This window comes from Gymnoscopelus braueri (assembly GCF_963280865.1).
Source record: "Gymnoscopelus braueri genome assembly, chromosome: 7".
In the NCBI taxonomy this organism is placed as follows: Eukaryota; Metazoa; Chordata; class Actinopteri; order Myctophiformes; family Myctophidae; genus Gymnoscopelus; species Gymnoscopelus braueri.
Window position 1 is genome coordinate 16863450 of NC_137608.1, and position 21618 is coordinate 16885067.

Here is a 21618-nt window from a genome sequence, read left to right on the forward strand (position 1 = left end):
TATTATGTTAAAGCAGCACTAACACTAGCAAAGATTTATTTTGGGTCTTTTATGCCTTTAATATAGTTAGGACAGTAGGCTGACAGGAACTGGGGTGAGAGATGGGGAGTGACATGCAGCAAAAGCCACCGGGATCGGGACTCGAACCTATGACGCGCTGTCAGGCTACATTGTAGCTTATGTGCCCGGACCTCTACGCCAGCGGTCCGGGCCACATCATGTAACTTTTTAACAAATATATAGTATATTATGTCCCACAAAATTATAAAGTTACATGTTCAAGCAAAAACAATCATCCTTCCATAAATGTATAGACTCAGGGGGTCCCTGCTAGGGGCTTGACTGTATTACTATGTATAGGGTAGACAATGAGTTTCATCCTGACATTTGCCAAGGCACCAAGGCAGAGCTGTCAGTCAAAGCAAAGACTGGCCAATCACAGCGCGTCCTCGCCGGACATGCTTGCAGAGACTCTTGGGTAATGAAGTCAAAGACGTTGGCTGCCATGTTATTTGTGTCCAAAGTGGCCACTGATACCCTAACTACATAGTGCTGCTTTAACACACCAACTGTGTATTGTTCTTGTAATTATTGTAGCTGCTACTCACAAAACGAAATGGTCTAAAGAAAAATGTTTTTTGCAACTACTCCTACAGATATTGTTCAAACATCAGGCAAATCGGTAGGACACATTATCTCTGTAGTCGTGTGATCAAGGCGTATCTGTCAGATCTTTCATATTCAATTGGCTACGATTGGCTGCCAAAGTTTGCTGGAGCGCCCATTTAGTGCAAAATGCCACGAACACAACGTCCGATTGCCGTGAAACTTTGCATGCACATTCCCAATAGGCCAAGGAAGAACTTAATTGTTTCACATCAGCCTCATGGTGGCTGGTTAATGTTTTGGCCAATACAGTATCTCGTGAACCATATAAAAATTCCTTCCTTGGATCATGACGCAACTCCCCATATAGACGAATCCACAGACGCGCTGCCTGCAGGAAGCCATAGCTGCGGTGTCAACGCTCGGCGCCGCAATCCCGCAGCAATGTCCGCCTACAGGCAGCTACAGGCAGCTACAGGCAGCTACAGGCAGCTACAGGCAGCGCGTCTGTGGATTTGTCTATAGGCCACACCAATTTCCGCCTGACAAGATTATTTTTCTCCAAAACGCACTTTTTGCTACTACTCCTACAGATCTTGTGCTAAAGCCAAGTACACATTATCTCTGTAGTCATGTGATCAAGATGTACGTATCTGTCACATTTGTCAGGAGGAAAGCTTGGTATTCATTCTAAAACTGAGCCGTGTGATCCGGTTTAGAAAAGGGATTCCGTGGTGGGTTCCGGTTGGCGTCGCAACGGTCGCATTGTTTTTGTTCCTCATATAATGCGAATCAATTAGTTTAGTCTAGCTAGTCGCGCTACTAGTTAGAATAAAAGATGGATACCAAACGATTATTCTAACAATAGAAACTAAACGATTATACCAAACTAAACAAATTTTAAACTAGGGGAATAATTTGAGGTGCATGGCACGCTTGGTTCCGCCTGATGACGTAAAGTTATTTCCGCTCCAGACCGGATCAGAAAACCAAAAATGGTATTGATTCCAGTCTAGCCCTGGGTAGGCAACCCAGCCTGGTGGATATCTGTGCTCTGAGGAGCACACGTTTCTGCTGACACAAATGAATATATAATGAATATAAATGTTGCTTTAACAAAAGCACTACTAGGTTACTCAAGTTTTATTTTAGCAGTTTAGTTTTGTTAATTAAATATGCATAGTCACAAACACATAGGCCTATACCTGTACAAAATAAAATAAAATAAAATAAAATAAAATAAAATAAAATAAAATAAAATAAAATAAAATAAAATAAAATAAAATAAAATAAAATAAAATAAAATAAAATAAAATAAAATAAAATAAAATAAAATAAAATAAAATAAAATAAATAGTATAAATAATACAAATAAACGCAGCGACACCTTCCTTTTTACCAACTACAAACAAAATGCACAATGTAAGCATTCCAGTCAGAACTCCATACCCCAGAAATGAATGCCTGCCTGGCTGGCCTGCAGCATGCCGTGCGTCATTGCGTAATGTGTGTGTGCGTGTTTGTGTGTTGTTGGGGGGGGCTTCTGGGGGTGTGGATCATAGACTGTTATCCCCCCCGCTGACTAACATCAGTAAGCATGGGGCCGCGGTTCACCCAGTGAGCAACGGCGGACAGAAGAATCATCACAACGGCTGCATCTTTCCATTTCCAGCAGGCTTTTATACATTAACATTTATCTGCGGCTACAGGAAGACGTCAACACACGCAGATACAGACTCCCGTGCGGCCCATGAAGAAGGAGAATGGAGATAGAGAAGAGGGCGAACGGGTTCGACTTCCCGGAACGAAACAATGCGAAGTCCGTGAGCAGCGGTAGGTGCAAAGCAAAGCGATATCTTAATTTTTAGGTGTCGCTTGCCGAAAAGAACCGAGGCTACAAGATAACAACGCGTACGCGTTGTTTTCTTGTAGCCTCGGTTCTTTTCGGCAAGCGACACCGTTGCTTGATGGAGTGTATTTGTCTGTAAATTAAGCGTTTTGGCCGGTGGGTTTTTAGCTAAGGCTACGTAAATAAACATGAAGGTAGCGTGATTTTAGTTGTTTTGGGGGTTGGCGGGGGGAATCATATCTAAGTTCCGACATGCCTTTCATCACGCCTTTCTGTTAATAAGGTTAATTCATATGTGATTTAATTGAGATGTGTGTGTATAATTAACTCATAAATTGCTCGCAGCATCACCCACTACAGGGGTGTGTGTGCTTACAGTGGTGTGTGTGTGTGCTAGACGCCTATCGCTCCCCGGGTGATTGAACAAGGTTGACATTAATTAATTCAAACGATTATGAAAATGGCAAAACAATAGCTTTTTCAAATGAAACAGACATTTAAATTGAAGACTTTTCGGTACCCTATTGAAATCGTCTTCATTCAAAGACCTGCTGATATCTAATGGTTGGTTATTGATTGATTGCTTGAATATTTTATTAGACAGAAATGCAAACAGCACGAGTACAGTTATCCACTTGGTCTTAAAGGATTTACACAAAAAAGTCCTTGTGGACTCGTTTCCATTGGGGTCCTATCTATTCAATTCAATGCATTGTATGGTGGTTTTTCTTGTGATATGTTTATTTCCCATGCACTGTGATGTGTATTGGGGTTGAGTTGGGTTTGCTGGGAACAGAGGTAGGAATGTTTTTATTTGGACGTGGGTAGTCAGCGGGCTTTGGGTAGATCGTAAAAAGTGAACTTTTGAACTTGGAGAACGCCCTGAAGCTATTAGGTTTAGTCACCAAATCCGGTGTTGGCTATTGCACTATTACAATAGATGGAAAAGATGGAAACGAAGACTGCAAAAAAAACAAGGATAAGGAGGATGACAAGATTCCAGTTCAATCATTAGAACTGTGTTGTTGAATAACCCAAAGCTCCTGCACTGTTCTGATTAATATACTGTAGGCCCGCCTAGTCCATAATTAATGTCTGTGTGATATGGATACAAAGTTGCCTCATATGATGATGAGTGATTAATGTGTTGCTATACATCAAAGGGGGATTGATCACCATGCTGGCAAGTCTTCCGACATTTTCTGTAAAGGCTTGGTCATCAATTTGACTTTGTCACAAAGCGTTTTCTTTTTTCCCCCTTTTTAATTTTCATGCAAATTCCCATTGACAGGTCTACAAGCTAAAAACAGGGCTCCGTTGCTTTGCCTCAGAAGGACATGTCTCTCTCAGGCGCCAGTCCCATATCGTGCCCCCATGTGGGTGTGTGAAGATTTATTGACATTTCCAAGATTAAAATTCCTTTAACCGTGCAAGAGAAGCCTGTTTGAAACAGGTTGCAAAGCCTTATTTAACGTACGAACAGAGGTGATGATGCCTATTGCATATACACTGTCGAATTGTCATTAATGGGTTAATATTTTCGTTTGCGTGTTTGGCAAAAAGAAATAGCCCAATTTAACTAGTTGGCATAAGACTCGAAATGTGTTGGTTATTTTAGGCTATTTGGCATTAATTAATTATTTCATGTTAATTCTGACATTACATAACTGATTATCTTTAAAAAACAACAACAATAAACATCAATTATGCAGTCCTGGAAATTAACAACACCCCATTATAGCTAAATCCTATTAAAACACTTTTCAAATTGGTAGGCCCTGTATTTATGTTTAAGTTAACCTAATTCAATGAAACACTTAGCCCCAAAATGCATAATTAGATTCAGTAAAGTCATTATAGAACTGTCAAATAAATTGTAATTTGATTAAATTGCTAAAACAAATATTTCATATTACTATATATCATTTACTCTTACAAAATCACATCTTTTACAACCATTTTGGCTCCTTGAGAATTTCTAACACCACTTTACAGCACAATTTAGCACGTTTTGGGGAAATGGAATGAATGCCACTGCCATTGACTTGGATTTTCACCTCATGTTTTCACATTGTGTATACAGGCAGGTTTACAGCTTATCTGTAATTGCTGGCCTTATCCCTAAACAGATTTGAAGAAGAAACTCAATTTCCATTGATTTCAGAATTGACCATGTGCCAAGAATTCGTCTTTTTGTCCCCTCAGGTCAATGAAATGCCTTTTAAAAAAATGTAATCGTGCTCAGCAAAAAAAAAGAAGAAAAAAAGGAAAAATGTTGGTGTGGCTTCTTTGGCCTTAGGGGCTGGTGCCTAACAGGGCAGCTTTAACAGATCAAATGAAAGAAAGTGCTTTGTCAGCCTCACAGCTCTGCACCGTGGAAGGGTGGTGGGGGTGGTGGTGTGTGTGTGTGTGTGGGCAAGGCGTCTCTGTATGCCTTCTCTTTTCCCTGGGGAGGATTGGTAGTGTCGTGGGTGGGTGGGGATGGAGGCAAGGCAGGATGTGACCCCTGCAGTGACGGTGAATAATGATTCAGGAGTACAGTAGAGGAGGTGGGGTAAAGCAGAGTGAGGGGAGGGAGGGGGCGAGAGGGTCACAACCAGGCAGATGTGATCCATCACGTCTTCTTAACTTTGACTCCATCTTAAACTCCTATCTCTTATCTCACAATCTGTGTCAACAGCCACAATGACAAGACCTGGACCCTACGTCTCCCCCTCCCATTTAAAATGCGTGACTTCTAACTGGTTGGAAGCGGAACACGCATGAAAAGAAACACATTTACTAAAATGTATTATATATATATGTATATATATAAACATTTTTTGGCTCACAAACTATAAAAACTAACTTAAGGTTAGAAGCTTAGAAGATGTTTTAATTTTTCATAATTTAATTAAATGTTAAAAGCAGTTGAAGAAAATCTGTGCATGTTGAGATAATGCCTCTTGTTTGAAATGTAAATTAAGTAGTTTAAAACGTATTTGAATCAATTGATATGATCTTAAAAACAAACATACTGCCATATTTTAAATTCTAAATGTTCTTGTTTTGACAAGGCAAGTTTATTTGTATACATTTAAAGCAATTCGAACTGCTTCACATAAAATATTAAAAGCATTAAGACTAAAGTGCAAGGGAAACACATTATAAAATGACTTTTTTAATACTCAAAATAGACATCAATATTTAACAGAATTAACTCTACATTAAAACCTATTATTTATTCCATTGATCTCTGTTCTCGAAATCAAAGAAATTATGTAAGGGCCGAAATGAGAAGACTTAACCTTTTATCATTTGAACCGGACAGATGTTACAATCTAAAGAGAAGTGAAAGCACAAACATTTTACAAATTTATATAAAATAAAATAAAGAACATTCCCTCAAAATTCTATTTTCTTTATCTTATTACAATTCTAAACCATCGATTCTGAAATCACTTTTATTCTGGAGGACAGCTGAAGTAATAATTAAAGAAAAAAATGTTTTCAATATAAAAATAATATGTTGTTTCAACAAGAATCTGATTGTTTTTACAGCATATTATTAGGTATGATTTGCCATCGAACAAATATCAATATTTTGTGTTAATTGTGGAATAAATAAATAAAATTGGTGACAAAATAAATAAAGATGATAATAAATTAAATTATATTCAACGGCACCATTTTGTCATTATAAATGTTTAACATTCAGTATTGGAGTCTCAAATGGCAAACAATCTCTTTTAAATTAAACTGGTGACATTTCCTATCAGAAAATATCCTTAGTCTCTAACAGAAAAACAAATATATATATATTTTTCTACTGGTGGTTGATCGGTACGTACTCATTGTTAAGTGCCTTGAGTGGTTGGAAGACTAGAACAGTGCTATATAAATGCAGTACATTTACCATTTACTCGCAAACTAGACTACTGATATCTCAATAACTACATAAGATACCTCTTGTTCTTTCTCTCTCTCTCTATAGCTATATATATATATATATATAGTGTATATAATGAGAATGGGGGGGAGAGAGAGAGAGACGGGGGAGGGTGGGAGGGAGGGAGAGAGAGTGAGTGAGTGTCCAAGGTCCCCTCCATCCTGTCCCTGCGACCTGAAACTGTTGTTTCCTGGCAACAGGCATTCCACTGGTCATCTCTGTCATGATGAAGAGGAGAAGCAGATAATCGGATGAAGCCAGACACTGTGTGGTCTGTTTGAAGCGTGACCACAACCTCTCACTAACGGCTCACAACACAGCAAGGACAGTGTCAGTACAGTCATATGCCGACACAATTCAGCAACGATACCCCCACAAAATATCAGTCAATGCGGGAGCTTTATTAATCAGCAGTTTATCCTAATAATCTCAACCTTCTAAATCTGTCATTAAGTGGTTTGTCGATGAAGCTGTTTTTGAACCCAAATCAAAGATCTGCCATTTGAACACACTCTGACAAGATGTTTGATAGCCAAAGTTATAATTAAGTTTTGGTACTTGGTAGTATTGCATAGGGATGCACCAATTTATCGGCTGTATATCGGTATTAACAGATACTTGCCTTGTCGACAAAGAAGATGACATTCACCGAGATGTTAAATGCCTATGTACCTATGCCGCAATGTGATGCGTTGTGAGACAGTAGGTCTGCTATGGAAGGGTCATATATCTGAGTCTCATATCACACACTCTGAGTTAAATTAACACTAAGGTGTGCTCAGATTGTTCTGAAGTTCCCTTTTCTCACAGCTGCTACATTATTACCTTATTTTTTTATATTATAGGCAGCACAGTTGTAAAGATAATACACTGCAGAAGGATTTATGTTTTGGTTGTGAGGACTGAACATTTTCACAATAGGTAGGCTAGGCCTAATTACCATTTATTTATTTTGGTTTACAAAATGTAATTTAACGTTAAGACATTTGTGATTAAAGGAGTGTAATTATACACACATCATGTTAAATAACTTTATAGAGTTCATGATGACTGCTTATATTAATTGATGTAAAATAAGCTATTATGCAAAAATATAGAAAATTGAGATGCATCGAGATACATCTCGAATAAAATCTCGAATTGAATCCAATCATTAACAGGTGAATCGTAATTGAATCTTGAGTGCAATGAAGATTCACACCTACTATTTATATATAGTGTGTATACACTGTGTGTATATACTGTGTGTATAGATGGACGGATGTGTGTGTGCTAGAGGGGTCAATACTACTCTAATCGTCTTTGTCATTATCCATTACAGCAACACAGACTAAAGAATTGACATTTTATGCTTTATTTTTGATAAGAATCTAGAGTCAGGAAACAGGGAGGGGAGACATTACGAGGGTAGTCAGTCAGTCAAAGCCCATCTATAAGCTCACAACTCACCGCGACGCGATGCATTGTGAGCTTGTAGATGGGCTATTTTCTTTCTTTCCAAATTTTCGCCTATCCTGACATGCCCAAAAATAGGGACGCCAGGGTTAAAGTGGTTAAGCCATAATGGCCAAGTCTCTGCTGACCTCCACGTAACCCAGGAAAGTATTTACAACCTCCACTTGAGCCATGAGCTACAGGGTAGAAGAACCATTGAGGGCAGCAGCAGCAAGGTTGGTTGCAGAGTTGTTTTGTTCATTGATAGAGCCCAAAGCGACGACCTGGAGGGATGAACAATTAACAGCTGGTATTGAGATGCAGGCGGGGGTTGGTCGGTGGGTCAGTCGGTTGGCTGAGGCAGCCATAAACCATTATTTTGTGGCGCAGGCGATACAGTAACGGTATGGGGGACAGTTGGTACAGTGACACTGCTTATCTATGAGCCGAGGGGTGCCAGGACTTTTGTCGGGTCCCTGTGATATTCAACACGTAGGCCAGCCAGAAGCCATAAACGTCGTCAATTTGAGTTTGAATTTGGGAGGATGAGTTTACAGGCAGCTGTAAAACACTGAACTTGGTATGTAGAGAAGGAATGGCTTTGCTGTGAAACTGTCCCTCTCCACGGAACGAAAGGATGCAGTTGCTTGAGGGAGGAGGGGGGGTTTCCACTTAAGTATATCATTTAAAATATCTACCTAACATTTCTAAAGTGATATTTCAAGAACGTCTCAATGTTGAAATACAGGGTGTTTCATAACTATTATTTAATGATGAGTCCTCATGTGATGATGTCTCCCCAATAGTAGGTCCTAAACATAAAAGTAGCCCATGAGGTGCTTTGTACTGTAAAGTGTAGGTGTCAACTATTTCAAAAGGTGGTGGTTTTTATTTAAAAATTCCTCTGATCCTTCCAACCTCCTACTAACAACATCCAAGTCAGGTTTTTACTATTGGTTATTGGTTAACACCACAACCATACTCAGAGATAGGATGTTAACTGCTTTTTCAGTGGACTAGCTGATTTATTGGAAACAAAATATGCCAATGTTTGAATGCAAAGGTCCTTATTTGGCAGGGACATGAGTAGTTTCTCTCAATTGTAATTGGATTTTAAGGCACAATTCGACCTTTCTGTATTGATCTTGAGCAGAGCCACACAGTAAATTGAAGACTTGGACACCGCAGTAATTTCACAGTCAACAGCAAAGACACACAGTCCTGTGCACTATGACTGCTTTTAACAGGAATCTGTTAAACTGTTTGGATTTTTCTAAATTCCCAGCCACAATTCTCATTACCTCATCACACTTGCACTCAAATGCTCCCACCCATGCACAAGCACATACATGCAGGGACAGATAGATCTCATGCACACACACACACACACACACACACACACACACACACACACACACACACACACACACACACACACACACACACACACACACACACACACACACACACACACACACACACACACACACACACACACACACACACACACACACAGATACTGTCCACAAACAACCCGAAGCGGTTGAATCTAAGAGGGTTAAATGAATCAATATCTTATCAATATCTTAATTCACGGTGTCACAGCAGCTTTTCCGCCGCACGGGGCGGATGTCCCCCTGGTGCATTATCCGCTTCGTGTTATTAGGTGATTATTATCAGATGGTTTGCTAGCCCCTGAGTTTGCACAGTGCAGTACGCTACCCAGCTCTCCAAGGTAGTAAAACTCTGACCCCTGGCATGATGAAAGGGAAGTTGATCCTTTGAGCGTGTCAAGTCATGGTGACAGAGCCCCCATTCGCCCCTCTCCGCCTCTGACCACAGCTTGACCCTCTGCCCGACCGCCTCGCCGGGATTAGGCCAGATAAAGACATACACTCATTAGTTTAGCATAACATATATTCATGACTCATGAGACTTGAAAGTCTCCTGAAAGTGGGCCGCAGCACCTTTGGACCATTGAGTCCATGCACAGTTAAGCAGCTTTTGTTTAACAGAGAAATGGCTTTTTCGGCAAATGTATTTTCTCTGTTTAGGTGCAAATCATTAGGTGCAGAGGTATCGTGTTTTTTTTTTTGTCTGACTTTTTTTGTTTTTATCCATGCTTTATTTGATTCCATTTTTAAATGAGTTCTCATTACACTTGTTTTGTTCTTCTTTGAAGACAGAAAAAATGAAGAATTCATAGACCAGAGGAAGTTTTCTGAACTTGAGTTGCGCTCAGAGGGAGCGTGTGCGCCATGGGGGCAGCACAGCGCTTGGTTGGCTAGGAGCGCTAGGTAAGACAGAGCAGACATTGTGCTGCGTGGTGTTACACAGCAGGGTCATGGGTCAGCTGTAGGGGTCAAAGGGATGACCACAGAGCAGCCTGTGGAGCCAACACTCGAGTTCCTCCACAATCTGTCATATGCAATACCCACCGCAAGGCGGTAGTGAGGTGGTCTTGGCCCCACCGATCAGATTCTATTCCCAAAACGGTGTGCAGAGGCACTCTGGTGTGCTGCGAGTCTGCGAGACAAGTTCAGGTGTGCCTTGGGATTTTGTGACAACCACACATTATTACGGTACACATTATTATAGCAAAAAGTGTACTTTGTGTGCAATCATTTCCCAACACAGAGGACCATTTCATAAATATTATTTATAATATAATTTATTATTATTTATTATTATTTTCCTCACAAATTCTTGCTTTTGTGCCTTGAGATTTTGACATTCCCTTCGGTGTGCTTTGGGCACAAAAAGTTTGAAAACCACTGATATAACTGAATCTACAGTCCCTTACCTGGTTGAACTTCGTGAGAGCGTGATTACAGATGGAGACAGTTGGTGGTTTGGTCACCTAAGTGCCTATGTTGTCATACGGTGAATAGCAAAAATAGCAAATCTACAAGCTCACACAATGCAGTGCAGCTTGTAGATCTGCTATGTTTGCTTGTTTTAAAAAAAAATACTTTTTATTTTATTTTGTAAATTGTTTGTAAATGTTTGCCTATATTGACGTGCCCAAAATAAGGACGCCAGGTTGAAAGTGGAAACACTGAGGATTTGACTGTTTATAGTCTCTTTGTTATTCTGGGTGCATGTAGTGTTCCTGAATGGTTGTAAATAGGGGCGATTTAGGGGTACCTGTGGGACCTGGTGTTGGGTAGCGCTACTCCCAGATTCAGTGGCCCGTTAACACCCACCGGAGGCAACATTGACCCCATATGGGACTAACAAGCCCCTCCACTCAGCCTGCCTGATAGTGCCAATGAAGCAGCACTGACCCCCTGAAGCCAGGGGGGTCACATAACAGTGGAAATGTCTCTGCCTTCTACTTTTTTCCCTTTTTATAACCCCATCTGCTCCTTCACGGCAAACTGAAACTCCTTACAGTCATGCTTGGCTGTCTCCGTCACTCGTCTCTGTGGGTGTGTGGATTGAGGAGCGCCCAGGGGGGGATTCGAGCCCCACTCCTTTCTGACCTCTCAATAGCAGAGAGAGGAGTCATTTTGTCCTGTAGTGTAGGGGGAAACAATGACATATCTGTGGTCGCTACTTCCTCCCATCAATCATACAGTCAGGAAAGAAGGAAGCGCGATTGATCGAGCAGTGTCGTTGTGACGTCACCTGAGGGCCGACTGTATTGTTCAAGGGGAAGTAAAGGGAAGGTTTTGTGGGAGCCTCTGCCTCTTCTATCTGTGTTCTGTTTGTCGATTACTATGTTAGCCCGCTCCTTAATTACTTGACTCCTTTACCTTCTCACTCACTGAGTCCTTCTGTCAAGTCAGTTGCTCGCTTGCTCACTCACCCCTACAGTCAGTCAGTCAGTCAGTCAGTCAGTCAGTCACTCCAGTCAGTCACTCTTCCTCTTTCTACTTTTCCTTCTCCATCCTTCTCCCTCCCTCTTGTTCTGCCTTCCTGTCCTGGTGTCTTGGTGACGGACCCCCCCCCCCTCTCACCCCCACCCGCCCACCTCCTATAGTGTGACATGTGATAGATGGAGGTTGGGGTCTCTGTGTTGAGATAAGAGCCCGGGCTAGCTGGGGGTTCGCTATACAGGCAGGCAGCCTGGCAGGTATGGGGCCAGCCCTACTCACATAACAGGGTGGCGTGCCCCTCCACTGGCCATGCGGAACCCCAGCCATCTGGGATAGAAGCGCTGCCTGGGACAGTGATGGACTATGAGGGTGTATGAAATTTTAGAGATGCTGGGTTAAAGGCAGAAGGGCAGGAGAAGTGATTTCTCAAATGGGGGTATTGACTGGGAGGGAGGGGGGGGCTGAGTTAGGGGAGGAGGGGACAGTATTGGCGCATTTGCTGTACATTCAATGTTACACTCTGTTACATTATCGTGGGGGGCCCCCTTACATTGTGGCCTCATGCACAAACAACCCCAAGTACCATATGGCTCCTTATAAGAAATGTACCTTCTGTGTGACAACTGACAAGCCATCAGTGGTTTGAAATACATTGTATTAACTATAATGTTTCGTAACCATGTCATCTGAATCACCACATAATATGTAAAAAAACAACAACAACTGTGACATTACAGTTTCTTCAAACTCACTGTTTTGCACAAAAGACGCATTGGATACAATGAAACTCAGGTTGCTTTTTCCATTTCCTGAAAAGTAATGGTTTTGGACATACAAGGTTTCCACAGCAACAAACAAAATGCTGTACGCCATTCATCCATCATGGATGAATGTGAATGTTTTATTGTGCATGAATTCCTGTCCTCGGATGGAGAGCGAGAGAGAGAGAGAGAGCGAGAGAGCACAAGAGCCTGTATGTTGTTCTGATGGAAGGCTGATTGCGCCGGAGGTTGCGGAGGTTTTCAGGGGTGAAAGGTTAAAGATGCAGCCCTTCTTTGTCAACACACAATGGGCCACGGCCGAGCGGGCTCCGGTTGGATTGGCCGCTGCTGGAAAGCCCTCCTTGCCTGGGGCTATAATGGTCAATAGGCTGCCATGAGGATTAGCAGGGGAGACCACACACTGGAGCTCCATTCTTCACTGCCCGTGATCCCATTATCAGCTAACACTGCTGCCTTAGAGCAGTGATTGGAACCCGGGTTAATCCAAGCTGTTTGGAATGCAGGATTGACTGGTTTTGAACGAGGGGAAAATCTATGTGTGTTTAAAGGATACTGTAAATCTGCAAGGTTGATGGATGTTTACATTCCCAGTATTTATTTAGTGTATACATGCTTGTGGGCAAACCGTATGCATGCATGTGCATACAAACTGTATGCATAGGCGAGCTGCTTGTGGGTGTGTGTGTCTTAATGCCTGTCTGTGGTGGTCAGTTATTGTACATACGCGGTTGTCGGCCCGTGCACACAGCATGCATGCCTGTCTCCGTGCGCCGTGCACATGTGTAGTTTGTGTTTTGAGCGTAAGGAAGAGAGAGCGGGGCACGTGTGTGTTTGAAGAGAACGTCTGTCTCTGTGTGTGTTGGTGTATGCTCCAGGGAGAACATATGCCAGTGTTGATTGGGGGGGCGCTGTAGACGGGGAGGAGGGCAGATGGGGGGTGTGTGGTGTGCGGGGGGGGGGGGGCAGCTGGCGTGTGTCGGGTCAGGGGTCTACAGCTGTTGATGGCAGGGTGGTACACTGACAGAGATAGGGGGATCTGACGCGCCGACTGGGGCACTTTGCACACTTATGTATTTGAATGATGGATTTTGGTTGGCTAGAGTGTAAGTGAGACATGGACCGGCCCGTCCACCCGATGGCCAGCACAGATGGTTCAGACTATGGTGGCCCAGTGGCCACTGAGTCGGTTTTCAATGTGGAGAAGGAAAAAAAGTGGCTAAAAAAAATTAAGTAAAAATACAGTAAAATCCTTACAAATCAATAAATGAAGACTGAGCATTTTATTGCTTACCTCTAAATAGGTATGAAAATATTGGTATAATGCTAACATGAAGTACCCTACACACTTTACCTACTTTCAAGGGAATCTTAGGAAGTCACAAACGGATTACAGTAAAAACACTGACACTGCCTAAAAACAACAATTAAATCTCCAACTATAAAATCCTACTATCCTACTATGAAATGAGGAAACCTCTGTCTTGCTGTGTCTGTCTGTCCTCATCCATTTATCTCATTAGTGCGTGGGTTGACCAGTCAATCTGAAAATTGTACATGTGCATTTTTGACATGCAGGGAGTGAGGAAGCAGATTTTTAACTTTTCTCAAATATAAGCTTTTTATTAGCATTTCTGTAGTCTCGTGTTGCCAGAAAACTATTCCACAATCTCCGAATGTTATAGAGTTTGGAACCGCACCTCCTGATGGCCTAGAAAGGAAGCCGTCATCTGTTCCCGTTCACCAAAAATATATATTTAAAAATATATATAAAATATATTTTAGAATTTCAATTTCTGATAAACATCAAGCTATACTGCCTATTGTTTTTAACTGATAAATGGGTTTAAAAGTGTTTCAACTGGTCAGCCAAATGAGATATCGGCATATAAGTGATATTACACTAATTATATATCTGTCCTTGAGGTAATTGTTTATCCCCCAAAATCACGAAGGCTAATTTGACCTTTGGGATACACAAATAAGTCGGTGTGTCCAAAAACGTAGTTACTTACTGCACTTTGGCTTTGTAGGGCAGTATATATGTTCAGAATAATTTGATTTACAGTAGGGCAAATTTGCGCGTCTACAAAGACGAAACGGAAGGGCCGAGGAGGCTGGATATCCACTTTTTCAGCACTTCCGTTGCACAAACTGTAGGATGGAATGGAAGCGTTTGAAAAATCAACAGTCTAGCTTGAGGGACTAGCATTTCTGTGAACGCTCACTCTATTTAAGACATCTGTGGGTGGAGCCAGGGGGAGTGACTCAGAGAGAAGTGCCGCAGTCAATTGATTGGCAGATGTTTCCAGTTGTCTATTCTTGTGCTCTCCTCTTTATAGTAGCATGCTGTACCTGGACTCAGGGCACACAGAACATCATAGAGCATGCCAGTAGAGAGAGAGAGCTGTCTCAATGGTGCAAAGGTATAAAGGACTTGATTTAAATGCATGGCAAATTGGCAATATATAGACTGTTGTGCCAAGTACTTTTGTGGTCAATAAAGCGCAGAAGCGCTTTAATTACAAAAACGGTTTCATCATCAACAACTACCCACAGTACATCTTTATTCAGAGACGGTATAGAGCGCTACAGTTAGTGATATAATGACCAATCGATGGACGGGGACTTTCATACAGTTACGAATGTGCATTTTTCTCCTCAGTGGGTCTTAAAATGGATTGAAGCTTATTCGTTTGGGTGTGCTTATATCCGGGTATGGACTAGTTTGACAGGAAGTAATTAAGATTGAACTTTTAGGAACTTTTGACTTAAAAATACAATTTTTTTGGCATCTATTGTCAAGTGTATGTCCTAATATGACCACGGATATGCTCTAAAAGTTTGAAAAACATATTTTTCATTTCATTAGGTCTTTAACCACAGAACAAGCAAATGAACATCAGCCTTATGTAAAGAGGAATGTGATGTCACACCATTGAAAGTAATAGCTGAAAACCTCACAAGATGGCGCCACCTGGGGCGGTCGCTCGTTTTAAAACACCTGACCTCCAGGGGTAGACTGTCCATATCCTGAGAGGCAGGGCAAAAAAAAGCTTGGTCAACTCGAGAGGTTTATACTTAGTTTTTTGAACGGATGTCAGCGGGGCTCTGATCGGGTGAAACCTTTCCCAAAGTTGGAGTCATACATGATAAATATGTCGGATGATGACAGATGTTATTGTGATTGATTGACTTGCATCACAGGATAGCCACATGAAGATCCACATTGCTGTTCCCATGTAGATTTTGTTTTATTTCATATTGGTGGTTCCCACAATTGAAATCTCCACATTTGGTTCACATTAAAGAAAAATGTCTTTGGAGTTTATTTTTGTTCAGAGACAGTATAGAGTGCTACAGGGAGAAATTCAGAGACTGTATATAATGCTTCAGGGAGAAATTCAAACACGGTATAGAGTGCTACAGTCAGGAAGGACATCTTTATTCAGAGATAGTATAGAATGCTACAGGGAGGACATCTTCATGCAGAAATACTATAGAATTATACAGGGAGTACAGCTTTCTTCAGAGATGGTATAGAATGCTACAGGGAGTACATCTTTATTCATAGATAGAATAGAGTGCTATAGTCAGGGAGGACATCTTTATTCAGAGATGGTATAGAGTGCTACAGGGAGTACATCTATGTAGGAAACCTGAAGTTACCTTCACCATGTGTTCCCACCACAGATTTACAATGGACATATTGTATTGGATTTTGCATAAATTAACCGCTTTCAACCTGGCATCCCTATTTTGGAAAACATATTGGCTTCAAAATTCGGTGAGGTTGAGATACTAACTGGGCATCTATCTATTTATCTTCCAAAAAAAAATTAAGTACAAAATAGTGCTTCAGTGATTAAAACCAGGAAAAGGCAACACATGCACCATATCATGAAATTACAATATCCAAAATCCCAGACAATATCTAGTTTTGTATCACAATAGTAATATGTTGCCCAGGCCTACCGTGAAGCCAATCCAAGCTTATGTATGTGTAGGTTTGGATGTGAAAGTGTAGAGCGCTCTACCATTGTCTGGCACTTGTTCACTCCTCATTATAGATTAGTGACGCCAGAACTAAACCATGGCCCTGGTAAGCATGCACAGTATTGCTTTCTCCCTGCCAATACTGATTTGCCATACTAGAATCTGAATATTAACCACTTAACCCTATGTACTTCCTTGTCCGGGGTCCCCCAGCGGTTTATACTCGGCCCCCTCTAGTTCACAACGTGTGGCTTCACGTTGTAACACATTGTGAGCTTGTAGATCAAATGTCCCCCAATCATGACATGCCCAGAAAAGGGATCCTTGGGTTCATTCATGTGGTTAAATGAAAATGTCTATCTTTTGTTGTGCCTTTGCAATAAATATGAGGTTAATTTTTGTTCACTCTTACTTTGTGTAAAAAATGGATAAGCGTTCCAACGTCTTTTAATTGGTATGAATTGTATTGACTATGTTAATTTCTGGTTTGTTTATTTTAGCTACTGCTACAAATGTCCAGAATTGTCCTGTACTCTTTCAGCTGCGTATCACCCCAAAAATTAGACCCAGAGCCAATTGTAATTATTAACCGACACGATGAGCTAATCTTGCCCTATGTAACCCTTCTGTTTTCCAGGCTTTTATGGTGACCATCCTCTGGAGGTGGAACAGAATGATGGCATGGGTGAGTTCACAAACCATGCATTTATTATCGGCATTGTGTCCAGAACATTACTCTGTTTGTATTGGGTCTCATGCTGCTTTTTCACTTATGTTGAACAAAATCCCCATTTACCATGTTCAATTTAGCTCTTTTCATGCTCAATTAAGTTACCACTAGCCATACTACTTTCACATAATGCTGTATGACCCACATAGAATTTTCTCACCATGTCAGTCAGGTTAATTTCAGTAGTAAATGGCATGCAAGAATAGGTGCTTTGACCCTTGACAGTAATGACAGCACGTACAATAATTACATTGGAAAGTAGGCGAGTATTTGGATCGCTATTAGTAAAATCATTAGCTAAAGATCACTCTCTAGTGGTGAAGACAGACAATTTTATGTATGTCATGTAATTCCATTATATTCCACAAGAGGGCAGTATCGGCTCAACAATAATGCAATAGCATCTACTACTACTCTGATCCATCTATCAGAGTAGAATCTACTCTGATATATATGGTATCCTTGGAAGTGGGGATGAAAATGAATACAAAACAAAGAAAAAGGTATAGTGGCATCTCAAGGTACAATATATTACTTTCAACTAAGACCTTTTTAATGGTTTTTTGTTTCAGTGAGTGACAAAAACTATTTCCAGACACCATAAAAGACAGGCTTGTCTCAGTTCTTTCCTCTGCGTTTTAGTTGTGCTTTGGACTGCTAGTGGTCCATGTGAGTAGCAGGGTCACTCAGTGGTTAAAGAGTCCTATAACAGAAAGGTTACAAGTTTGATCCCTGGAAGAAGAGCCAATGTGTTCGTCTGCAGCCATGTGTTGTTTTGAAGTGTCGTTTGGAAAGACAGTGAGTCGCTGTCTGCTCACGAATTGTACGTTTTTCTGGATAAGAACAAATCAGCTATGATCAGCTATTTTGTACTCGTTTGTATGATGGTGCTGTTTTGCAGAAAAAAATAGCAGATTACAAGCTCGCAACACGTTGCATTGCAGCATATTGTGAGCTTGTAGATCTGCTATTTTCACTATTTTAGAAAATCTTAGACACACCCCCCATAATGACATGCCCAAAATAGGGACGCCAAGGTTGTTGTTGTGGTTAAAACAATCTGCAAGACCCAAGCGGTCGGAAGCTGGAAGGGAAGGGCCTGGCCGGGGTTAGGGGGAATGGTCCAATGTTAAGGTCCAGGTTCAGGCGAAGTTCAGTTGGGACTCTCCTCTGGCCGTGAGTGCAGCGCCAGGTGGCACCGGAGAAGGGGTCAGAGGTTAGACTCAGTTCAGAAACTTCTGACCCCATCTGACCTCACCGTGACTCCGCGCTGACCTGATTGTGTGCAGTTCTTCCCCGGACTAGGGCTTTCTCATCAGCACTCTGTCCCGGCCCTCTATAAACCTAGAGGGACTCGTGAAGCAGTGGAAGGATGCATGAGGTTTGGGGTAGGGGGGGTGGGTGGTGGGCGCTATTAAAACCTGCACACACACACAGAATGGCCAGCATTGTTGTGCACTACGAGAGGAGGCATGGATTTATGAGGTCCGGCCTGATTGGGTTGTAAACTTGAGGAGGTGGGCTCACACAGCCGCAGCAACTATCCCCTCCTCGGCCTATTCTCCTCCCTGGATGCCTCGGTGCACGCAGTGGGCAAGGGTGATGTGGAGGTCAAGGGGCTGTAGCGGGTGGAGGGGTGTGTGGGGGTAGCCAAGGCAGGGCTCCTCAAGCTTGTAAATGTTCTGACAGGGGTGGGAATTCAGAGACCCCCATTCAGTGACCAAAACACAGGTCAGGGGCCAAATAGCTGAGTTAGCAACAGCTGTTTTTCAAGACTACCTCTGTAGATGAAGTCCTAATCTCTCACCTCTCGAACGCACCCAGAACCCTAAAGGGAAGTGGACTTTTAGTTAGAACCCCACTGTTTCTGTGATGGACCCCCATGTGGCCCTCACGTCGTTCTCTGTCAAACTGCCAGCCTACGCTACCAAAATATGTAGTAGAGCTAGAGCCTGACGATGCCAGATTTTTGGGTCTGATCCTAGACCACTGATTACCGATGTTTTTACCGATATTTTGCTAGAACATGCAATATCTTGAAATCTATTTAGAAAACATAGATTTGATTAAAAAGCATCCCTTTGAGAACATTTCACTGCATATCACAGTATGTTCAAAAACAAATAAATATGAATGTTTCGATAGACAAAGTATGGTATTAAGCTTCAATATGAAAACATGTAACTTTAATTATACAATGAACAAGCAAACAAGCAAATATAAAATACTTCATTTTATTTACAGAACTGAGCTGTATTCAACATTTTTCCAAAATGGCCGATCTACATGCTTACAAGCTTGTGGATCAGCTATTTTGTTTTTGTTTTTAATTAAACGCTTGCCCCGAATAGGGACGCCAGGTTGAAAGTGGTTAGAAATCAGGACACATCGGCTGCATAATTGCTGATATATTGGCCAAACCGATATATCAGTTGGTCTTTTTTTGACCAATGATTTAGATTTTGCAATGAACCTCACAAACATTGTGAACGTGCAGAAGGGGATTCATCTGTGTTTAATTTGCGGGTGATTGGGTTATAAACCTATAAGAATGTGGTGTCCTGTGCACAGCTGTTGCTCCCTGAGGTGCTGGCAAAAATGCAAGAGAACAATGTGCTCAAAACTGTTGGTTTGCTTACACTTTTCAAGATGCAAGTGAAAACAACAGAAAGAAAGATGAAGACATAAAAATATAAATAAATGGCATGGCAATCTAAGGGATCAAATCTGGGTCAAAGGCACAGTTTGTAGGATTGTAAACCCACCAGACAAGCAACGGTTGTAGTCGTTTTTATGGAGCGGCTCTGCAGGAGGCTAGTCATCTGTAAGAGGGTATGTCTGTGTGTCTGTGTCCAGAGCTAATCTCATAAACCGCTGGACCGAGCGTCAAACCTTTTTTTTTGCGTCAAACTCCAATAGGCCAAAGAAGTACATCCACTAACCTTTTTCACAAATATATGTATATGTTTTTTCAAATATATTCATTTTATAATGGAAGTCAACAGGGCTCTGATGATCCACGGTAGAACAGTGAAGCGGCCGTCGCCTGGTGGTCAAATCTGAGAATGTAATACTTCGGCATTTAAAACGCCACTTGCGCATGCTTCTACCGTTTGAAACCCTAGAGCGCCTGCTTGGTGCTTGGTGCTATGTCCGCATTTGGGCACCAAATTTGGGTGCCCAAATGCGGACGTAGTGTTCTTTCGGGTGCTTCAAAAGCCAGTGAGCAACTTTCATTGAAATGAATAGCTGGGGGCAGAATAGCTATAGTCCGCCCTCTAGATATATTATACCTCTATGCTTTGATCAGGCTGAAACCGTGCCCAAATTTCGAGTCATACATCATAGATATGTCATAGACAACTGACGTCATAGATGACTGACATCACAGATCGGCCACATGTGGACCGAGATCCATAATGGGAGCCATGCCGTTCCCGAGATCCAAGATCCGGTTTTATACATGGCAAAATATAAAAAAAGTGTTGTGTTCAAATTGGAAAGGTTTTCAGACCAATGAGCTTGTCTGGAGGGAGGGCAGCTCCATGTGTCAGCCATAGGCTATGCCCTACCTACACCATGTCAACCCCTATGTCAACCTAGCTCTGTCCCTGGTTCCAAGCCCCTCCCACTACCCTTCCTCCTTTGGCCCACTGGACACAGTTGACCAATCACTGCTGAGTAGGCCATTAGCAGGGTTATCAAGGGGGCTTTGGTTGTAGCCTCTGTTCCATGGTCAATCATTACCAGCTGGCTATTCACTGCACGGACAGGACTTTCTCTCCTCAACTTTGCCCCGGGTGGCTCCGCTATTCAGCTTCTCTGTGTTGATGACAAAAAGCTTTCTCCACATATTGTTTTCAGTTCAATTAAAGGAATAGTTCACCCCCCAAAAAATCAATTATTTTCTATCAATTCCACACCCCATGAAGCCTTGAATTCATGTGGATTTGTTTTGTTTTGTTTTTGCATTCCTAAGCCAATAATTTGATGACCAGTAGGAGACTCAAAGAGTGTCCTACTGAGCAGCCACCCGGTCATTGAATTATTGGCTTAGGGATGTGACAAAACCCTCAAAATCTCCATGAATTCAAGGCTTCATGGCGTGTGTAATTGTTTGGGTGAACTACTCCTTTAACTTTATTAATCATCACATGGCAATTTTCATGGCAGGCATTGAAATAGTTGGTAAAGCAGTACAAATAAACAACACTGTGGATGAGAGTCCAGAGTGAAGGTTGTTTAGTGTTTTAACCACTTATAACCATGGCATCCCTATTTTGGGCATGTCATGATAGGTAGAGTTCAATTTGCTGGTCATTAATTTATATGGCCGGTGGAGATGTGTGACTGAATTAAATGCATGCATTTCCTTTTGCACTGTCTGATATGTTTTGATTTACAATTTAAAAAATGTCCCCCCTTTTTTTCCTCTTACATATCAAATTCTGATTATAGAAAAACCTTTTCCAAAA

The 21618-nt window shown here is 41.7% G+C and overlaps 1 protein-coding gene across 2 annotated transcripts in view; it reads left to right on the top strand.

Moving 5' to 3' along the window:
- Nucleotides 1–2369: 2369 nt before the first annotated feature.
- The window catches only part of nr6a1a (nuclear receptor subfamily 6, group A, member 1a), a gene marked incomplete at both ends in the record, with an annotated part of 86045 nt that continues 66796 nt past the window's right edge, over nucleotides 2370–21618 (top strand). For both annotated transcript variants that reach the window (XM_080433989.1, XM_080433990.1), the window contains 2 exons: nucleotides 2370–2439; nucleotides 17051–17098. In XM_080433989.1, coding sequence (XP_080290115.1) covers nucleotides 2370–2439; nucleotides 17051–17098 — 118 coding nt within the window. The remainder of the gene's footprint in view (nucleotides 2440–17050; nucleotides 17099–21618) is intronic.